This window comes from Schistocerca gregaria, chromosome 1 (assembly GCF_023897955.1).
Source record: "Schistocerca gregaria isolate iqSchGreg1 chromosome 1, iqSchGreg1.2, whole genome shotgun sequence".
Lineage (NCBI taxonomy): Eukaryota > Metazoa > Arthropoda > Insecta > Orthoptera > Acrididae > Schistocerca > Schistocerca gregaria.
The window spans coordinates 840,821,188-840,844,272 of NC_064920.1; the positions used below are offsets into that span (position 1 = coordinate 840,821,188).

At 36.9% G+C, this 23,085-nt stretch overlaps 1 protein-coding gene across 1 annotated transcript in view; it reads right to left on the reverse strand.

Annotated features, from left to right (window-relative positions):
- Positions 1 to 23,085, reverse strand: part of LOC126272412 (beta-glucuronidase-like) — a 136,106-nt gene that overhangs the window by 60,209 nt on the left and 52,812 nt on the right. Inside the window, exons 4-7 of the mRNA XM_049975250.1 lie at positions 20,989 to 21,155; positions 8,300 to 8,445; positions 3,939 to 4,132; positions 414 to 560 (exon numbers count right to left, since the gene is read on the reverse strand). Coding sequence (XP_049831207.1) covers positions 414 to 560; positions 3,939 to 4,132; positions 8,300 to 8,445; positions 20,989 to 21,155 — 654 coding nt within the window. The remainder of the gene's footprint in view (positions 1 to 413; positions 561 to 3,938; positions 4,133 to 8,299; positions 8,446 to 20,988; positions 21,156 to 23,085) is intronic.

The following is a 23,085-nucleotide window of genomic DNA, read 5'->3' on the forward strand; positions in this document are numbered from 1 at the left end:
ATCACAGGAAGGACAGGAGCAAGACTGAGATGCATTTCAAGTGAGCATTCTACCCAAAAAAAAGACATAGTTTACAGAATCCTTGTTTGACCAATACATGAATATAAGATGGTTTGCAGAGTATAGGTGTAGATGTGCAGTACATGCTGACATAATAGCACCTATGAAACTGAAATGAAGATTGTCAGGACATACATTTCACAGTAGTTTTAGAAGATGGACTTACAACATTCTTTACTGGCTTTCTCAATGTAAGTACTACCATAGGTGGATTGATACCATCATGAAACAAGCACGGCATCCTTGGGTATGCAGTGTTGTAAATGTAATATGTGTAGATGATTACCCAACAGTGAACAAAATATGGTTATTGATGTTAATAATGATGATAATGATTAAGAGATGTTGCTTACATCAGAATCTTCATGTCTACCAAAACCTCTTATGTAAATAGGTTTCCCATTGATAAGAAATGATGAGTTGTCCCAGAAGAGCTGCCGTATTCCCACAGGTAGCCTGTATACATCATCTGTTCCCCTCTCTGAGGAATTCACATGAACCTGTTTAAAAACCACATACATTAATTGCAATCTGCTGCAACATAAGATACATAAAGAAAGAAAAAGTCAGTAATTAATCTAAAACTATACTGGACTTAATTGAATATTATTTGAACCTGTAGGATTATACTGTGTACAGTAAAAATTCATGTGATATATGATACATCAAAGTCTGAAAACATTCATAAAGACTTGTTTCACAAGGCACAGCCATTTAGATTACACTCTCCAACATCGCTGATAATAAGGGCAACAAACATATTTTAATTTAGTAGTTAGTCTTTAATACTGTATAACTCCTTACCACTAGATAGTCTTTGAGCTTCTTTGGAAAGACAGCATTATGTATACTATCATGCAGATTTTTAGCTAGACTTTTTAGCAGACTGATACCTGATTACTGAGGTCTTTCTTTGAAGCACTGTATATTGTCAGGATATGCTTTTCATGCTGTTCTTCCTCCACATGTTTTGGGTGTGATACTAGCATTTTTATTCCACTCAAATTATCTTTTGAAATGATGTTATTGTTTCATATATGTACATAGATGTAATATGTAAAAGTTATGATGCCTAGCTAGAAGCTGTTTGTATGCATAGTGCACCAGCTGATTCCTTATTAATATGACAAAGCTGAGTTTCTTACAGACAGAACCAATATGCTGTTTACATTTAACCTCATTTTCCACAACAAAACCCTGAGAGATTAGTGGTTTTTACTTTTTTCAGCTTTGTACCTTCCACCTCCACATCCATATGCACAGACTTCTCTTTGTTTCTGAATAAAGCATTCATAGTCTTTCTCGGGCTTATGAACAGTTTGTTTTCCATGAGCCATTGGGTTGTTATGTTTACAGAAAAATGTTCTCTCCTTTCAAACTATTCAACTTTCTGATCAGTATTCAGTATTGTCAAATCATCTGCACACAACATTATTTTCTCTTTCTTTTAAACACCTGTATCATTTACAAACAGATTAAACAGAAACAGCCCCATTATTGAATCATACAGCTCTCTTTATATTATGGCTTTGGTTTGTGACTAGTATGAGCTCCCTATTGACACATGCTGTTCCCTATTGCATAGGTATGATTGTATTCACTCTTCTGTTTGCCCTTGGCTGCTATAATTTTCAAATTTCTGTATCAAGATTTAATTGTAAGTGGTGTTAAATGCTTTGGAGAGACTCACAAATATTGTTCACTGCTTTCGTATGGCATCATATTCTGGGGTAATTCATCGTTGAGTAGAAAAGTATTCATTGCACAAAAACGTGTAATCAGAATAATTGCTGGAGCCCACCCACGGTCATCCTGCAGACATCTATTTAAGGATCTAGGGATCCTCACAGTAACCTCACAGTATATATATTCCCTTATGAAATTTGTTGATAATAATCCAACCCAATTCAAAAGTAATAGCAGTGTGCATACCTATAACACCAGGAGAAAGGATGATCTTCACTATGCAGGGTTAAATCTGACTTTGGCACAGAAAGGGGTAAATTATGCTGCCACAAAAGTCTTTGGGCACCTACCAAACAGCATCAAAAGCCTGACAGATAGCCAACTAACATTTAAAAATAAATTAAAAGAATTTCTAGATGACAACTCCTTCTACTCATTGGCTGAATTTTTAGATATAAAGTAAGTAAAAAAAAAAAAAAAAAAAAAAAAAAAAAAAAAAAAAAAAAAAAAAAAAAAAAACTTAATCATTAGTGTCATGCAATATTTTGTGTAATGTAATTTCTTGTACAGACATCTTTTATTAACCTGACACGTTCCACATCATTACGAAGTGTCGTATTCATGATCTATGGAACAAGTATTAATCTAATCTAATCTAATCTGTAGATACATTTTTTATTCACCTAAGACCTGTATAATGTTTTCTGTCAGATTGGCAATGGGTGATTCTGTAGATTTGTCATTTCTGAAAGCATGTTTTGTTAGTAGAACAATGTTGTATTTCTCCAGATAAACAACCAATCTATTACAAGTAAGCACCTCCAGGATTTTTGAGAAATCTGATATCAGTGAAACTGATCTGTAGTTTTTGGGGGGTCAGGAAAAAACATATAATTAGCAAATGGCAGGAGGGCTCACAAGCACCTGTATCTAGGTTCTGATCTTGACAAGAAAAATATTTTTGCAATACTTTGTGACTTATTATTAAACTTTGGTATTAGATGTAATTCCTCCTTTTCTCATGCTGACTCTACATGAAAACAGTGACAGCCTATAACCACATATACTTCACCTCTGTGTGATTGCATGGTGTTCAGATAGACACAAATGTTTACCTCATCAGAATTCTTCAAATATTTTACACAAACAAGTAGCTCATCTGACTTTATTGGATGCCATTGGATATTTGTGGTCCTGTTCTGATTTCTTTCAAAACTATTGTAGTGAATATAAGGGCTTCCTGTTTAGGGGAGACAAAAATAAAGCCTTAGGGACAACAGACTATGCAGTTACAACACTGTTAGTACACATGTATAAAAAGTTGTATTACTGTGTCTTGAATGACCAAGTATTATTCTTTGTACATTTTTTGTACAATTTTGTAGGTATTATTCTTTGTACTACTTAATGTAAAATTTTGTATGTTCCTTTTGCACAGATTCTTTCTCATTAATTTACATGTACTTTTGGACTACATCCATTCAATATTTATTGTCTACAGATGGATAAATAAATAGATATAAATAATTATCTACATCATACCTCTAACCTAAAAATTGTACTCCTCTAAATCTAACAATAACAAGGATTTTTCTCTGTGTGCTTGTGACATCCATTGCTTGTCCTGAATGACACCCAGGTGATCTCTCATTCCTCTTTGTATTCAGCTTCAAAGAATGGTTAGTATATTCCCATCTGGCTATTGGAGCATCAGATACAGCACAATTATTAGAATATGCTATGGTCAGCAAAATTTACTCAGTTTTTTTTATTACATGGCTGACAGCTGTGTAAATGGAAGATATGTTTTGGGAAAAAAAAACTCACAGATGTGTTTGCTGTTAGTATTGTTACTCAATATGTCTGTCAAATGAAATGAAATGAAAATTCATGTCATTTTTACTGTTTGGTCTATGTTGTTAGATAGGCTGTTTCTGCTGCATGAGCACCTGCCCTTTATTATGAAAATCTTTGTTCAATGCTGACTTTCTAGAATGCATATGCCAGGAACTTCAGTCTGCTCACTTTACTCCTGTAAAGGATGTGTATTATGGATGTCTACTCTAACATTATCAGCAATACCATTTTTTCTGTTCTTACATTTTCTCTCAAAAATGTAACTTACTCTGCACAAGAATACAGTTAATATTCAATACAATTTGAATCATCTACAAATTCAGAAGAACACTTACCTCAAGAGTGTAGAGATAGCCAGGATTGGGATCCATGAGGTACGGCCACCATGCTTTGGCATCTGTGACAATCAGTTCTCCTGCAAAGCCTGTACCTGTGGCTACAGATAGACCTTCTGCATCCAAAAGGGATACAGAACAAGAAGGCAGGTCATCAGCTTGCCCATCAAATGTCACATTGTACTGCACAGTACCTGCAAAATCATTGCTTCACTTGATTATAATAAACAGAGGAGCATAAGCCACACAACTTAAAAGTCTTTGTGTAAAAAGCCTAATAGTTAGTCATCCTTTCATTTTATTACATTCCATAGATCCTATCAAGAAGGAGAACCTTCAAGTATGTGGACTAAGGCAAGATACACATCATCAAAAGAGAAGCTACTTTTAAAAATGCCATCTAATGTACACAGAATTAATAATAATCTAACTCTGTATGACTGAAGGTCCTTGGTAGCTAAATTAACCTAGTAAATTAGAAGAACAGACAGTACAAAAGAAGTTGCTATATCTTAAATGATTAAATAGTTGCTTTTATCTTCTGTTTGTACCTTAATGTTTAGTTAATTAAATTCTTAATTTTCAAAGAAAATTTGCCTGCATCTGAAACAACAGTAGTCTGTTCGAACAGTCCACGGGAGTGCTGCCAGTCCATAGTGTCCAACGTGCACAATATTCTGGCAGTCAGACATGTCGCCATTGTCAGGTGTGCTGACAAACAGTTTGTCAGTGCACCTGACGATGGTGACTTGTCTGATCGCCAAATGTTGTGCCCGTTGGACACTATGGGCCAGCAGTACACCTGTGGACTGTTCAAGCAAGAAATACACTGGAAGAAACTGAAGAATCAGAACAGTAGTCTGCTTATGATACACTGCTACGTGTCATGCAGCTTTACTCACATATAACCAAGAATCTAGGAAATCAGCCAAATTAACATGAATACCATTATGCTCTGTAGTGAGAGTTCACTGATGACATACAAATTAACTTCCTGTTATTTAGCTGTCATTTGTTAATGTATACTTTGATTTGTCACACATTCCTGAATGTTTGCCTTCTTGATGGGACCTACAGAACACAATGAAATACTAAATAACTGAGTTGTAGAAGGATTGGTCAATAGTTTTTCTGTTGAGACCAGCTATTTAGACCAGTTTTTTAGAGCAGTTAGACCAGTTTAAGTAAAAGTGTCTGTTAGATTTCATTTTCGACAGCACTTGGTCACAAAGGTCACTATTAAGTATTTTGTGTATGATAAATTTGTTGAAAGTACATTACTATGTTTCATGCTGACAGTGTATTAATCCTGTAAATATTAGCAGTTCCAGTTTACTGTAATGTTTTGATGTATCTTATTATTAAGCCTTGTATTGTGATTGTGTAAGCTGCAGTTTAGCTGAAAGTGCTTTTTATTATCAACAACAAGAAAAATTAAAGGGGGATTTATGTTAAGCACTAATATGTGTCATGCATAAATATGTGAACAGTAGGAATGTAGGAGCGGGAAATGGGAGTTCATGTTTCAAGAAACTTGAGAATCTTTAGCATTTTTTTTTGTTTTTAAAGTGTGCTGCATGACATTTTTAGGAACATAAGCATGTTTCAGACATTGCAGTTTAGTGTCACTTCGAGAGTTTGAGGCCAAGATCAATCTTGGACACCTTGCAGAATATGTCAGTATGCTGAAATCTAAGGTGGGGGGGGGGGGGGGGGGGTTAATGCAATCTGGTATGCCTCCAGTGCCAAACAACACACAAGAAAAATCCATTCATTTCATTTGTTTCATGGTAGTAAGAAAGAGCTGTACTGAACACATATTTAAAGTGGCTGATGGCAACAAAGGAGAAACCATGAGTCTGGGAATATTTTGCAGATGCTCCGGAAACTAAAGTGCTGTATTGTATATTCTCACAGTGTATTAGTTTTGAAAGGCAAAATACAATGGTTTTGACTAACCATCTGAAGAGCCATGGTGTATTTCAATGCAGTCACTCAGCAGTGAGCATCTCTTCTTCTTTACAGGGTGTTATAGTAAATGTGAGTCTTGATAATATTTTATTACATATTTTCTGGGGTTAAAGATTTTTATAGGTGTTTTAGAATGTGTGATTCTGTTGCCACAAGTATTACGGTATACATTTGATGAATTTTCTTTGTAGTTTCTATTTAATCTCTTACTTATCTACCTCTGTTCTACCTTCAACTACAAGGAGTGTCAAAATGTGTAGACATATAGATAGTCCATTTTTAACCTCGTTTAGTAGACAAATCACTGTCAACCATAGATTGTTGTATATATCTTACAGGTGAAAAGCACAAGATAATTAAAAATGAAACACTGTATCAAAGAAAACAAAATTTTAACCACTTGTCCGCTTTAGAGGTGCAACAAGTATTCAGTCACCTGGTTTTCTTTCCTTATTTTAATAGTCACTGTGTTCAAATACTCATGCCAACATGGGCTGAATGTATCTGCAAACTTATTGTGCTCTGGCACAAAGAATATTTGACACTGCAATTGGGTGGACATGAGTGAAAGTTGTAGTATCAACATATATAATTTTAGACTAATATTTTTATTTAGAAAAATGCACAAAACCAAAGAAAATACAGAGCAGACTATACATTATCAGACTAAGTGCCATCACAATCAGTTGATTCATTTCTTTCATGCAAGTTCTCTCTGGAAGAGTTTTATTGTCCCTATTGTCAATGTATTGCCCCTGACTTTAGAAAGTGGCTCCAGTGCGTCACTTTTATTTGAAATGTGATTGCTTTTAGCATATGATTATAAGACATTTGACAGATTGTCAACTGATTTAAATCAAGAGATGATGAGTATCTTCAACTGTTTTAGAGTTTTATTACATGAATGTTGTGCCAGTGCCTTTTCACTTGGCATCTGTAGCCTGTGACTAAACAATCAGAAAGTTGCCACTGTAGTCTGATGCAAGAAGCTACATGGAGGCTGAACTGACAAGATGTAAGACTGCATTATGACTTTAGAGCAGGGATAGTTACCACATGTACAACCATGATACTGCTACCAGGTTTAATATCACTGACACAGCAAAATTTGGGGCTACACTGCCAGAATGGTGACACGAATTACCACACGACTGAGCTTGGTCCGGCCCCACTTTCTCGGGTTACCGACCATAAACGCTGCCCATTCCAGTCATGCAGTGTCTGCCAGTGAGTGCAGACAACTCTCAGAGGTACTCCATGACAGTCATCGAACTTACGTGGGCCACCCGACACCCTGCTACTAGATAAGAGCTCTGGTATCTCCAAGACTACAAGCTGCACTTAGTTCTGATACTACCAAGAGCTGAACTGGTCTCTTGCAGCAGGGTACCATCTGCAGGCAGACTTGTGCTGACTTCAAGGTGCCTATTTGGGGGTTTATGGCTTGCACCTTGGCCCGACTTACTGCTGAGTTATTGCCTGCCCTGCCCTCATGCACACTGCTACTGTAGGCTTGCATCTGCAGGCCAGTGTCATAGTGTCTGTTGCTGGTGTCCTCAGTTCACACCCAAGCTCTGATTTATGCTGCACACTGAGTCACATATCTGGACTGTACAGTGAGACTGACCTTCTGATTGGGCCAGCATGCTTCACCATCTGGGCTGAGCCTGTGTCCCTGGGTGCTGACCCCAAGAAAATAATTTTCTGAATGTGGTACTGTATGCAATGAATAAACACATTAATGGTGGCCCTACATCATGGGCCATGAGTGTCCATTACAATTTTATCATGTTTTTATATTTCATAATGATGTCAACCATGACTAAAAATTTTATCTGCTTCTTTTACTAAGTTTAAGAAGAGAGATCAATCTGATGATGATCACAACAATTTCCACATGTTCTCATATGCAATTAATTTAGTGGTTATGTCAGAGGTAAAGGTACAGTTGCTCACGTGGACTAGAAACCACAAGGTTCTTGACTTAACATCTGTGCATACACATTTTAATGAAAGATACAGATATCTGAATCTATAATATTTACTTCTATAATTCATTTTCTTAGGAACAAATTAATTTACAACAAACTCAACTGTAGTTCACAACATATTCCATAATAAAATAAAATTAAAAAGTCTACATACTGTTGACATGAGACATAATTTAGTTAGATTAGATTAGATTAGATTAATAATTGTTCCATAGATCATGAATACGACACTTTGTAATGATGTGGAACGTGTCAGTTTGAATAGATCATAATATGCAGGCATTAATGAATAGTGCATCTCTGACACCAACTGCCTTATGGCACAAGAGATCTAAATAAATAAAATAATGACACATTGTTAACTATACAAATGTATATAGCACAGAAGGTGAAATTTACCTGTCCCATCACCAGAGTATTCTGTTGTAACAGTGATGTCATCAATAAACACCTCAGGGGTAGTGTAGAGATAAACTGACCGGTCAATGCCCGCATAATTGAAGAAGTCAAACGTGTAAGTCTGGTATGTCCTGTTACCATTTTTGCTGTCCAACAAAACATTTTGCAAAACTCAGTCATCACACAAACCAGTTTAATCATATTATCTCAGACATAATGATTCTGACCTTATTCAAACATGTATATGGAGTTGTTTGTCACGCAGCTAACTATAAAATGAATGTACCAGTTTCTGCATCAGAGATATTACTCTAAAAGTTTACAACAGTTTTCATAACTAGGCATTATTCATTGGAGAGAAAAGAAGGAAATTTATAATGAAAGAGAAGTCAGCAAAGATGTGCATTTATGTTTATGAACTGTTTATTTTTATACATAACAATTAACAAAAATTGTTCAAATGGCTCAAAGCACTATGGGACTTAACATCTGAGGTCATCAGTCTCCTAGATTTAGAACTACTGAAACCTAACATCACACACATCCATGCCCAAGGCAGGATTCGAACCTATGACCATAGCAGCAGTGCGGTTCCAGACTGAAATGCCTAGAACTGCTCGGCCACAGCAGCTGGCTAACAGTTAACAATTATTCATAGAGAACCACTAGAAAAACATGGCAAAATGTGTATGTACCAGAAACAAAGACAATGTCATGTTCCCCTCTCACATGAAAAGTCTAAGTTCGTCTTATCCTCAAAAGAGGTTGCTGTTGAGCTTTTTAATCTCCTAAATGACTTATGTAATTAATCTCTACAATGTGTTATGGAACTTCAGAAAATAGCAATAATACAGATTGTCAACCCATATCTGAGTCATCAGCATTTTCAAAATCTTTGATGACATTACTGCAGTATGGGTTTAGCACTCTTTCTGCTACCATCTTCGCACAGCTTATGATGATACATTTTACTAACCTTGTGTTCACATAGTGTTTTTTGCGTGTGAATTTTAGTAACCTTCATAGAAATGTCACTGAAGATAAAGGTGAAAGAAAATGACCTTAGAAATGAAAACAGAAAACCATGAGTATTGCTGATTTAGCACACACATACAATCAGTCTACATTGAGTATTTGCACTATCCTCAAGAACAAGGACAAGATTAAGGAGATGGATGCATCAAAAGGAGTGACAAGAGTATCTAAACAATGGTTTTGTATTCTGGATGATGTTTAAAGGTTGCTCCTTATATGGATAAATGAAAACCAATTGCAAGGCAAAACTAGTAGTGGCAGATTATTGTAAGCAGATGCTACTGCATAGTAGTATTATCTTTTAGAAGGAGTAGAAGTGCTTCAAGGATGGCTGTGTCATCAAAATTTGTTTCTGTAGTATGAACTTTGTGAGGGGTATGGATTGGCAGAATCTGAAGATCTGAAGGTCATTATGATAAGAAGAACAGCATCTAGAAAAGGGAAACAGGGCGTTTAGGGTAAATTCTCCATCATTCCAAATTAGGCAACATTCAAAGAGCTGTGTATGGAACTGGGTTTTAACTGAAGATAGAGGTGGTTTTTTACAATGACATTGTAGGTGAATCAGTTTGGTGAGGGGTGTCACTCATGAGCATGAAAAAGGAATGTAATCACTGTCAGGAAAAAATAAGTATAGGTTTTGTTTATATGCCTCTCACGTACTTGGAAACTTGACTACACAGTGAGTTGTTATGTGTGCACTATAGCTTTATCTGTACCTACATATACATCAACAGCCATACTCCACAAGCAGTTGTGAAGTGTATGCCAGGGGGCATTTCTCATTGTGTCACATATTAAGGGTTTGTTTTTTTCTGTTCACATACAGAGTACAGGAAGAATGACTGCTTAAGTACTTCTCTGTAAACTGTTAACAGTCTAATCCTCACTTTGTGGTCCTTAAGCTGCAATGCATAGGGGTTATGATATATTCCTAGATTTCTCACTTAATACTGGTTCTTGAAACCTTAAAAGTAGTCTTTCATGGGTTGGTTGCCATCATTAATTTCAGGATTTGCAGCATACTGGTGATGCTCTCCCACTCCTGATCATTTAAATCAAGTTGTTAATCTTTACACAACTTGTATCAAGATGAGACTGAATATTTTACAATATTTTTTTCAAATTTTAATGCATTAAAAATAGCTCTATTGTCTGCAAGAAGTCTGAAATAACAGTTAATATTGTCCCCGGCGATCATTAATAGGCAACATGAAAAGCTTGGGTTGCAATACAGTTCCATGGGATATGCCTGAAGTTACTTCTATATCAGTTAGTGACCCTCCATCCAAGACAAAATTCTGCATCCTTCCTACCAAGAAATCTTCAACCCAGTCACAACTATTTTCATACTTTTGTTAATAATCATTGACCTATTACTGAGTCAAATACTTTTTCCAAGTCATCTACCTACAACAGCAAATCAGAAAGTATCTGCTCTTTTTTTTTTAGCCAAATTATGGCTGTAAATGTGAAGTCAACATGTTCATTCCCAACAGCAGACCTTTCGTGGACCGACGTGGCCTTATTTGTTGGTAGCTCTGTGACACAGCAGTGCTGTCAGTTGTTGAGGATGGTAGTTCTGCTTTGTGCATCCATGGCATACTGTGATGAAGCAAGCTGGGGTCTCTTTACTTCCTCTCTTGTTTTGCCATCTGCCTCCTTAAATTCATTTTATTTTCAATTTTGACTAATTATCATTAATGTACATGGGTATAATATGCATTTCTATAAAGCAGAAAGATGGCCCTCAGTCTTAAAGATTATAGCACCAGGTCTAATTTTGTTCTTAGTTATGTGTATGTAATTAATTTCCTAATTTATTTTGATATTCCTGGTTAATGTCTTTTGTTATAGGGTGAAGTCAGTGATTGTTTCATGACTTAGATTCTATTGTTGACTTATAAACAAATATAAATTCTGCAGTAATTATAAACATGTGGAAGAACTACTAGGATTCTTAAAGTAATCCTGGATCAAACCATTTAAATTAGATAATGCTACAGTTTTGGCTTACACTAGAGCTGGTAGTGATGAAGAGCCACATGTATATAAATGTGCTGTAATTACAGGTTAGGGTAATGGAAATGATAGTAGTAGGACAAGAGAAAATTCCAATTCTAGTGAGATATTGAATAATGGTGTGGGTAGTAATGTTTATCCATAAAAAGAGAGGAGGAACTTACTATAACAAAATTAGGTGATCAAACAGTGTGTGTTGCTTTTTCTCAGGATGTCGAAAGTGTCAAAATGGATGGTAATTTTTAAAGAGAACACAAGGAATTCACGTGTTTTGCTTTGTGGTCTAATCCTGGAAACAATGATCAACTAAGTAGCTAAGTATTTGAGGACAATGAAAGTGACAGTGGGTCCAATTCTGACAGTAATTGTAATGATGATAGGAATGACAAATCCAGCAGTGATGAGGACAAGTTATTTGGATTTATCATTGATAATGATGGCAATGTGGTAAGTAAAGAAAGAATAAAGGTGCATAATATTAGGTCTAATGAAGAGTTAGAGTTTAATGAGAGTGGTAATTATCTGCCATTTCACTGTGTGATTCTTGTTTTGGTAAGCAGAGTGATACTTTTCCAGAGAAAGGATTAATGAGGATTTGCTGTATGAAAAAGATCACATGGTAAGTAAAAAGGAAGTGTAACACTGTGTAAGAACAGCAAGTGTACAAGGTATGCATGTTATGTGTTCACTGAACAGTGGTAGTGACCTGAATGGCATTTCACAGGCATTTTTGAATCTATTAGAACACAGAGCAAATAGTAGTGATGCATATTAAGAACACAGAGCAAATAGAAGTGGTGCATGTTTCTGGAATAAAAATTATTGGTGCTACTGGTAAGCTACCAAAGAGTGTGAAACAAGAGGTACTATTAACTGTGAAATTGGCAGGACAGCTGTTGGAGTGAAGTTTCTTGGTGATTCAAAATCTCAGCATTGATGTAATATATGAGACTAATTTCTTGCGCAAATAGCAAGTAGGGGGTTCAACATTCTGTTTGGATTAAATTATGTGGTGATAATGCTTACCCCATCTGTTTGTTTCATTTTTCATGTTTCCGGAGGCAGTCAAACTCTTCTCCTATCCTATCTGTGGTTTATAAGTGAATCAAAAAGATTCTATCTTCAACTTTCATGTGATTTTGTACAGCAGGATACCTTATCATAGGAATATTTTACAAAAGGTTTCTCCAGTGTTATATAAAATAGAAAGAAACTTCCACATGGGAAAAATATATTAAAAACAAAGATTCTAAGACTTACCAAGCGGGAAAGCGCCGGCAGACAGGCACAATGAACAAAACACACAAACACACACACAGAATTACTAGCTTTCGCAACTGATGGTTGCTTCTTCAGGATGGATATGTGTGTGTGTGTGTGTGTGTGTGTGTGTGTGTGTGTGTGTGTGTGTGTGTGTGTGTGTGTGCGAGTGTACACCTGTCCTTTTTTTCCCCTAAGGAAAGTCTTTCCGCTCCCGGGATTGGAATGACTCCTTACCCTCTCCCTTAAAACCCACATCCTTTCGTCTTTCCCTCTCCTTCCTGAAGAAGCAACCATGGGTTGCGAAAGCTAGTAATTCTGTGTGTGTGTTTGTGTGTTTTGTTCATTGTGCCTGTCTGCCGGCACTTTCCCGCTTGGTAAGTCTTAGAATCTTTGTTTTTAATGTATATATACAAACATCAAAAAAGTTTTGCATCACCTTGGTTCCAAGAGTTCTGGAACCTGTACAGAAAATGAGAATAGAGATCAACATAAACATTGTTTCTGTCCTTTTTATTGCTCATGAAAACCACAGATTGCATGTTGTACCACAATACGAGACCTTCCGAGGTGTTGGTTAGGACTGCTGTACACACTGGAACTTCTAATACCCAGTTGCACATCCTCTTGCATTGATGCATGCCTGTATTCTTCATGGCATACTATCCACAAGTTCATCAAGGCACTGTTGGTACAAATTGTCCCACTCCTCAACAGTAATTTGGCATAGATCCCTCAGACTGGTTGGTGGGTCGCATCGTCGATAAACAGCCCGTTTCAATATATCCCAGGCATGTTCAATAGCATTCTTGTCTGGAGAATATGCTGGCCACTTTAGTTGAGCAATGTCATTATGCTGAAGGAAGTCATTCACAAGATGTGCATGATGGGCACAAATTGTTGTCCATGAAGATGAATGCCTCAACAATATGCTACTGATATGGTTGCACTATTGGTCGGAGGATGGCATTCACATATCGTATAACCACTACGGTGCCTTCCATGACCACCAGTGGCATACGTCAGCCCCACATAATGACACCCCAAAACAGTGGGGAACCTCCACCTTGCTGCACTTGCTGGACAGTGTTTTAAGTCATTCAGCCTGACTAGGTTGCCTCCAAACCTGTCTCTCACAATTGTCTGGCTGAAGACATATGCAACACTCATTGATGAAGAGAACATGATGCCAGTCCTGGGAGGTCCATTTGGCATGTTATTGGGCCCATCTGTACCGCACTGCATGATACCGTGGTTGCAAAGATGGGCCTCACCATGGATGTCGGGAGTGAAGATGCACATCATGCAGCCTATTGTGCACAGTTTGAGTTGTAACATGATGTCCTGTGGCTGCACAAAAAGCATTACTGGACATGGTGACATTGCTGTCAGGGTTCCTCTGATCCATAATCCATAGCTAGCAATCATCCATTGCAGTAGTAGTCCTTGGGAAGCCTGAGCAAGGCTGTTCATCGACAGTTACTGTCTCTCTGTATCTCCTCTGTGTCCGAACAACATCGCTTTGGTTCACTCTGAGATGCCTGGACACTTCCCTTGTTGAGAGCCCTTCCTGGCACAAAGTAACGTTGCAGACACAATCAAACTGTGGTTATGACTGTCTAGGCATGGTTGAACTACACACGGCACAAGCTGTGTACCTCCTTCCTGGTGGAATGACTGGAACTGATCGGCTGTCAGACCCCATCCATCTAATAGGTGCTGCTCATGCATGGCTGTTTACATCTTTGGGCAGGTTTAGTACATCTATGAACACTCAAATGGACTGTGTCTGTGCTACAATATTCTCAGTCAACATCCATCTTCAGGAGTTCTGGGAACTAGGGTGATGCTAAACTTTTTTTTGGTGTATATTAGTGATAAGTAGTGGAATCATTAGAGGATGGAAGAAAATGCATTAAAAAAAAGACAGCAGAGAAATTTGACAAAAACCTGATATACTGTGTTTATTCTGGTTTTATGAAATGTGATGAAAGTAAATCGGTATTTCTGCAAAACAGAGATAAGGTAAACAGAAAATGAAAGGTATCAGCATATGTGGAGGAGAAGGTGCAAATTACCTGAAAACTATAATGAACATCTGAAGTAATCAGCTCATGTGTGAAATTTAGTATAATTTGGTGCAGCAGCAGAGGAAATATACAGTAAAAACCATCTTGAATACTAGGTCTTAATTATGGTTTAATACAAGTTTTTGTGTTCCGTTCAGTCAGTATATGGAGGTAACTAACTACCTACAGAAGTGTGTTATGGTACACCCTCTCCTAACATTAAGTAAATAAATCTTTAAACATAGCTGCCTCAAGTAATGTGTGTGGAAATAATAAACAAGATTTGTATGAATATTGCCCTTCAGGCTAGAATCTCAAGCAATTTGATGGAATACAGTGAAATAATAGTTTTTCTAAGTGACAATTTTGTCTGATCAGTAATGAGAGTTAAGTTTGCCTTGGCACATGGGTCTGTTACTGTGGTTTTTTTTTAGTAGAATCAGTTTTCCATTGGATAAGTAGAGCAGGTATTTATTTATTAGGTACTGAAGCAATAACGAAAAAATAAAATAATGAATAATGTTAGGGTCTTAATGGTTAGAGAGCCTGTCTCTGGAGTAGGGAAATTTCTTGAGAATGCACTCCACTAGCTAACAAGGTAAGAAATGTAAGTAAAATATGGGAGCTGACAGACATGATTGAGTAATGAAAAAGGTAACTATATACTCACAAATGCACTGTAACTATATTATCTGTTTCTGTACTAGGCAACATTGAGTACTTTGTATATTGTGCAATTCATGACACTGCAGCTGGGATTGAGAGCATAACAAAAAAAGACATATTTTAGTGAGTTCCAAGTCATATAATACTGCATTATCAGGTCTATAGGTTATCTGAAAACTTCTGGGTAAGGTACATATTTTGGACATTAAAGTGATACGAGTCCATAAATGGTGAGAATTTCAAACCAGTACTTGGCATTTTAGTGATTTTGCAAATGGGAAAGAAACCCAAATCTTTTGAGTTTAACAAGTTTGAGAGAGAGTTATGGCCTAGAGTAATGCTTCGTAATGTAATGTGCACTTGATTTTAAACTTTTTACTAGTCCCCACCTTTCGTACTATAGTCAATTTTAGTGCTAATTATTGTGATGTTATATTAGTTGTGTGATGCATCTATTTACGAAGTAAAGACTGTTATTTTCCATTAGCATGAAAAATTTTTACCTTATACTTAGAAGTAAAAGTGAGTGTAATAAAGTAGGGTATTTTGTCCAATTTTTTCATGTACTGTGGCAGAGGAGAACCACCTCCAAGGGAACTGATAGCAGTGCATTTCTGTACTGCCACTTGGACATGTTAAAGATGTGGGTGACTTGGTGAGAAAATGCATTAAAGCTCATTAAATGAGTGAAAGTGCTTGTCCAAAATAATAAACATTGAAAAAGTGAAATTTTCTGTCTGAAAATGAACTGGAATGTGCAGTGCAATTTAACTTTTTGCAACCCATAATCATTTATTCTTTGAAGCAAGGACATCATGTATGATGAAGATGCCTAAATATTATTAAAAATATAACTTGTGGTTATTTTGTGCCATTGTACAATACACTACATGTAAATATCTTGTTAGGGGATTTTCGTATGGCCACTTCATATAAGTAGAAATTTGAAAAACATATGTACTGTAATTTTTGACAAGAAGATTCATTAAGAAATATTATTTTGTGTGTAGAATGTTAAACTCACTTTCTGGGGTCACTTGTGATCACTCAATTGCCCAGTCAGTTATTTGCAATATCTGTCTGGTCAATCCAGTGAAGGGGTAATGTGACAAAGCAAGCTCGGATCTTTTTATTTCCTCTCTTGTTTTGCCATCTGACTACTTAAATTCATTTTATCTTCAGTTTTGACTAATTACCATTAACATACATGAGTATAATCTGCATTTCTATAAAAGAGAAAGGTTGGCCCTCAGTGTTAAGGAATATAGCACCTGATCCAATTTTGTGCTTAGTTTTGTGTATGTAATTAATTTCCTAATTTAGTTTGACTATTCCTAGTTAATATCTTTTGTTATAGGGTGAAATCAATAATTGTTTAGTGACTTAGATTCTGTTGTTGACTTATAAACAAATATAAATTCTGTATTAATTATAAACATTTGGAAGAACTACTAGGATTCACAAAGTATCTATTTGGCTCCATTCAAAAACATGTTATTTAATTCCAAAATAATTACCAAACTGTCAGAAGTATTGTTTGAGTATCTATTAGTTTCATTACTTAAACAAATAATTCAGCATAACCTTGGTGGTGGAATAAACAGTTAAAAAGAAGGAATTTTTTGATGGATTCAGTTAATTGAATGAGCTATGTTTTAATTGTAATTTATGTAACTTAAACATCAAACAATGTAGAGTTTCAGTGCCTATTATTGTGAAGATATATAAAGGCCTGATTTTTGGTACCGAGACAGTCAGTCCACGACCGATTATCAGAGGGAAATTATGTACTGTTTCAAGTAACAACAATGCATCAAATTAACAGTGGAATTAATGTAATACAAATAGGCTATGGGTTAAAACGATGGCAGTGTCTGTTCAATTTATTTGAGAAATAGTATCACACATACATTATTATTCTGCAAGAACTGTGAACTGTGTTGTTAGGTAATTACTGCTCATAGATATTCAACAGCTAACTATTGTACCAGTATGCTGATGTTTACCTGCAACCTATTATTGAAGCTTAACATTTACCAGTAGTGAACTGGCTTTATAACTGTGGAATATTGGGGAGCTTGTGAACAGTGAAAGTAAAGAACTGTAAAATGCAACTGTGGAGCTGCCGACTACGTCTTTTACAGTAGTCAATGTTGAATTCCATGTCCCATTTTTCAGACAGTATAGCAATGCAGTACATCGACACCAAGAACTATCAATGAAGAAATAAAGCAGGTGAACATGACAATACAATTAATGACGTGTGATTCACTTTCTATGGTGCAAGGGATGAGTGTGCCTCAAAATAAATGTTTCACTTTGAGAAGTGTGAGGTGGTGGCATTGTGAGTTTGCAATAGGCCATGACGAATTGTTTGACAATGAGTATTCATAGAAGCTGTGTTCATTGCTACCTGATGGTAACATTTCCTGCATGGATGTAATGGTGAAGCAGATTGCCATGTACACCTCCAGGACATTTCCTGAGAGCTAGGCATTTCACATGGGAGTGTTTATGACATCATTCACCGGTCCTTAGAGTACTGGAAGATTTCATGTCAGCAGGTGCCTAAGCAGTTGGATGACATGATAGAAGGAGAGCAAATGCCTGCTTCACTGAATCATCTATAATGGTATTCCAAGAAGGGTGACAATTTCTTGTTACTGGTGATGAAATGCAGATAGTGAATTTCACACCAGGATCAAAGCATCAGAACATGGAGTGCAAACATCCAGATTCACCAGAGACAAAAAAATTCTGTCAGTGACATCTGTTGAGAAAGTTTTGTTAATGGTATTCTGGGACCTCCATGGACTGCTCCTGCTGGATTTCAAGCCACAGTGTGAACCTACCAATGTGACTGTTATTGTTCCACACTGTTATGCCTGTGGGCTGCCATCAGGAAGAAGTGCCAAGGGATTCTCGATATGGGCAACATTTATCCTCCATGACAATGCAACACAACCTGTGGCTAACACGATCATTGACAGGCTCCAGTTATTTCACTGGGAGAGTCTGGACAACCCACCTTACAGCCTGGACCTCATGCTCTAGTGAATTCCATATTTTCTGTCTGCTGAAGAAGTTCCTGGCAGGACAGTGACGCACTTGTAACAATGAAGTCAAGACAGTAGTCTTACATTGGTTCCACAATCAGCCATAAAATTCTACAACAGTGGCATCTCAGATTTAGTGCTGCGATGGGACAAATGTATGAACCACTGTGGGGACTATGAGAAAAAATAGTGTAAGGTATTTCTATATACAGGGTGGTGCATGAAAAATCAACACAGAGAATGGACTGCTCACCAGTTATTCATGTATTGTTGTCCACCATGAGCAGGTACAACAACAAATAGATAAACATATAATAATTAGATAGTGAAGGAATCCCTACAATACAAAATATGGCCACAACAGCTTCAAAGCTACAGATAGCAGTTGGTGGATGACAATGAGCAGTCTCGTACCTGTGACCAATTTTTTGTGCAACCCTTTAGTACATGTACATTTAATTACCTACATGAACCTCATTTTGGCTAATAAAAAATGCAGGCTTTATGATTTGCCCTCATAATTGCCATGGGTTCCAGGATGTTGTGAATGAAGGCATGAACAGAGTTTCACATGACCAATTGTTGTGAATATAATTCTGTTAGCGCTTATAATGTGTTCTAAGATTTTACAACACATTGATGTCAATGATATTGGATAGTAGTTTTCTACATCTACATTTATACTCTGCAAGCCACCAAACGGTGTGTGGTGGAGGGCACTTTACGTGCCACTGTCATTACCTCCCTTTCCTGTTCCAGTCGCGTATGGTATACGGGAAGAACGACTGCCGGAAAGCCGCTGTGCATGCTCAAATCTCTCTAATTTTACACTCGTTATCTCCTCGGGAGGTATAAGTAGGGGGAAGCAATATATTCGATACCTCATCCAGAAACGCACCCTCTTGAAACCTGGACAGCAAGCTACACCGCATTGCAGAGCATCTCTCTTGCAGAGTCTGCCACTTGAGTTTGCTAAACATCTCCTTTACTCTCAACCAAAGGGACTTAAGTTGATTGATCATGAAATGCTTCCTAAAGTTCGTTCTAAATCAAAAATTGTAAAAAATTATAAATTCTATACATATTCAAAGAAGAACTATTCAATTGACAAAATTGTATCTACCGATCAGCTAACAGATGTATATACTGGTTGCGATGTTTCTGAATCATTTAAAAATTGGCGCATTGTATGTGGTCCTATTCCTCCTGCTTATGTAACTCTTCCTACTAATAATGCTACACTTGATGAATTTAGTATAAGGTTCAATTATTCTGTAAACTATGTATGGAAATTTGCTGGCCATGCGTCTAATATATAATAAATCTTTTCAGACTTGGATCTGCTCTGTGGAAATCAATTATTCACCAATTGACCCTCCGCATCCTATGCTCTGTGCTGCAACTATCCTCAAATTGTTTTGGCTCAAGAGGAATCCCAACAGACAGCGACGACGAATCATCACAAGAAGACGGATCGCTAGCGTTAGCCCGCTGGCCGCTAGCATCAGCTGAGTTTGACCAATGTACATCTCATTTCTGTAGGCTACAGGGGTGTAACAGTTTGTTTTAATTCGAAAGGTAATGGACAGAGAAGTTATTAATCTTCGTAATTACTGGAATTGGCGTAGGTTACAAGAACATTTTCCTAATGATCAAAGTGTGTGGCCGACATACATAAAGAAAATTATACTTTGTTCAAATTTCAATACATCTGAATGCACTACACTATCAGCGTTTCTTTTTGGTCATAGTGCGCAGTGCCCGCTTAGCACCACACTTCTTTGGGTCTTCTCTATCTCCTCTGTCAACTCGACCTGGTACGGATCCCATACTGATGAGCAATACTCAAGTATTATGGATCACTTCTGCCTCCCTCTTGTAGCATGACCAGTGATTTCTTCCAGTCATTGAGCATAATTTTGTCTGAGGCATCTGTGATGTATTATGGTTAGAAGAGGTGTCAAATCAGTCAAAAATTCTGTATAAAATAATACAGAGAGTTTGGTTATGGTCTGGGGTCTCACTCAATTTTAGCAGTTTCACCAGTTTCCTACAACACTGACATCAATGTCTATGCAGTTTCAAAATTATCTATGGGCTAATAAATAAAATCAATAAACAAATAAATCACTTATTGCAGCATATATGTAGTTATTAAAATGGGACAGTATTCCAGCAATCTTCTTCATGAAGAAGCATTTCAAACCAACTTTTTAGCTTTTGCTTTGCTACTCTCAAAATCTGTTGCTGTTTCATTCATCAGAAGGGTATCTCCCATCAACAGTTGTTCTGCAGAGTAGATATCTCTTCTGTTTGCTACAACAAATTTCAGCTCTGTTCTTTACAATATTTTATCACTAATATTACCCATGCCAATATCTAACTGTATCAAAGCTTTTACACAAGAATTGTTGTGTCATCACAGATAAAGTCCCATGTTTACATTGTTTTACAGTTGATAAAACTATCGATTATAGAGACAGTGCAGAAACTACTAAATTGCTGACTTGAATATAAATACAGTCTTAGTTTGTAAATTGCAAATCACACTATGTTTATTTGCCTAAAAATCTACACTTACGTTGCCAATGTTTGGAAATAGCCTTGTGGAATAGTTGTGCTGTTAAGCAGATTGCTCACTGCAACTGTTATTCGATTGCTTGCTCCATAATTCAGCAGAGTTGTGACCTCAGATTGGAATGGAAGATGACCAAAATCATGTGCCACCACTCTGTTACCATTAACCCACTGAAAAAAAGGTCAGGAAAATAAGTTGATTAAACATGAAACTGTTTCACTGCTACAGCCCAAACACTGATTTACCAGACGGAAATGTCTGAAAATAGTGCAGTTAATTGAAAATCATGGCCAATAAAAATATTTCTTTAACTCTCATCTGCCATCACTGATTAATATGAGCATATTGCCTTTTATGTTTTCAGACATCATAAGATACCATCCTTTTAGTTGTTCACAATGCAGTCTTAATTATGGGTGTCTTGTGAGAAATTAGAACTTCTTTAGTTTGGGACTAATTTATACTCATGCATGTGAACACAGAATCTAGAAATCTAGGAAAATCACAGGAAACCTAAATCTGCATGACTGGATGTGGATTTGAACAGTCGTCCTCCTGTATCTAATCCCAAATACATAAATAGGGTCAAAAATTATATCTACCAACATAATTACTGAGATTTTGTACTAATGTTTATTTTATTTACATACATCCTTAGAACCTATTGAGTTGTCTTCTGGGCCCAAATTTAATCAGTCATAGTAGAGATAGCACAAAAAAAGTTGGCCCACATCTGCCAAAAGGCTTACTAGGGGAAGTGCAGTAGTAGTGACGGGGGCTATGGCTAAAGTGAACACCATGTGGTACGGGAGGTATATTTCAACAGCTGAAGTCTACTCACAAACACCTATCTCATGTAATTTGCAAATTATAGCTAGCAAGTCTGGAAATGATCATAGTGACAGATTTTGTCATACAACCAACAACTTGACAAATGTAGAAATTCAAAGTCAACAGTTTCTTGTTATGTTACGAAAAAGAAATAAACAGATACATAAAAATTAAAATAAAGCAAAACAAATCCATACAAGCACTGCAAGAAGGAGATCTCAAGGACAAAAGAGATGTAAAAAATAAACCATCAGAGATAGTCTCACTAACTGCAATACACTAACAGTATAAAATAAAGAACAGGGCTCATGCAGAAATTATATGTCAGTCATCTGACGACCTGTTCTGCAACATCAGCTACAAATGAAATTTCTTCTTCTTCTTTTGCATCTTGCAGGAGAGTGAAGCCTTGGAAAATACTTGCAGCTACGGTTCCCTTCCTTCTTTGCTCTCTTTATTACACAACTGTAATGCTACCATTTCCTGTAACCCTCTCAGGCCCAGTTTTTATTGAGATTTTTGCTTCCTTATTTGCCTCTTTTGACATAAATTTAATGACATTGCATATAAACACGTGGTAGTTTAAAACTTATGCAACACAAGCTGCCACTTGGAACACAAAACTGAAAGGGGCACCAGAAGTGGATCAGTTGCATGATTTCTAGGCAGGATGTATCTCAATTAGAAGTGGCCAATTCCATGTCAAAGATTTGACACAGTGCAAATCGCAGTTATTAGTGAAAACTGACACAGATGAAAATGTACAAGGGATATGGGAGCCATGAGAGGGTGGAAGGATGGGGGATAGGCGTGCAGGGGCACCAAATGAGAAGTCAAGATACAAAGAAATTAAAGACATTAGCTGCTAATGATCACTGATTTATATCAATGGGCCGAGTTGAAAATTTGTACCGGAGGAGGATTCGAACCCAAGTCCCCTGATTACTAGGCAGATGCACTGACCACTACACTATCCGGACATAGTAGTGACCCAAATCACACGGGCTACACTAGCTCGCTTCCCGTCAGACCCATGTTCCTAGCTTATACCACATGTGACCGATGTGATGCCCCTGCTCATTTGCCTCATTACTCGCAATATCTTGCTAATTTCTGTAAGAGTTCGAGCTTAATGTGAATCTGCACTTAAAGGATCGTTGACTGTTATTACCTTAATTACTATAAGTGGATTTGATCCTGCAGTCACTATGAGTAAAAACACAAGAAATTAACAATATTTGCTGCCAGTGGGCACTAATTATATCAATG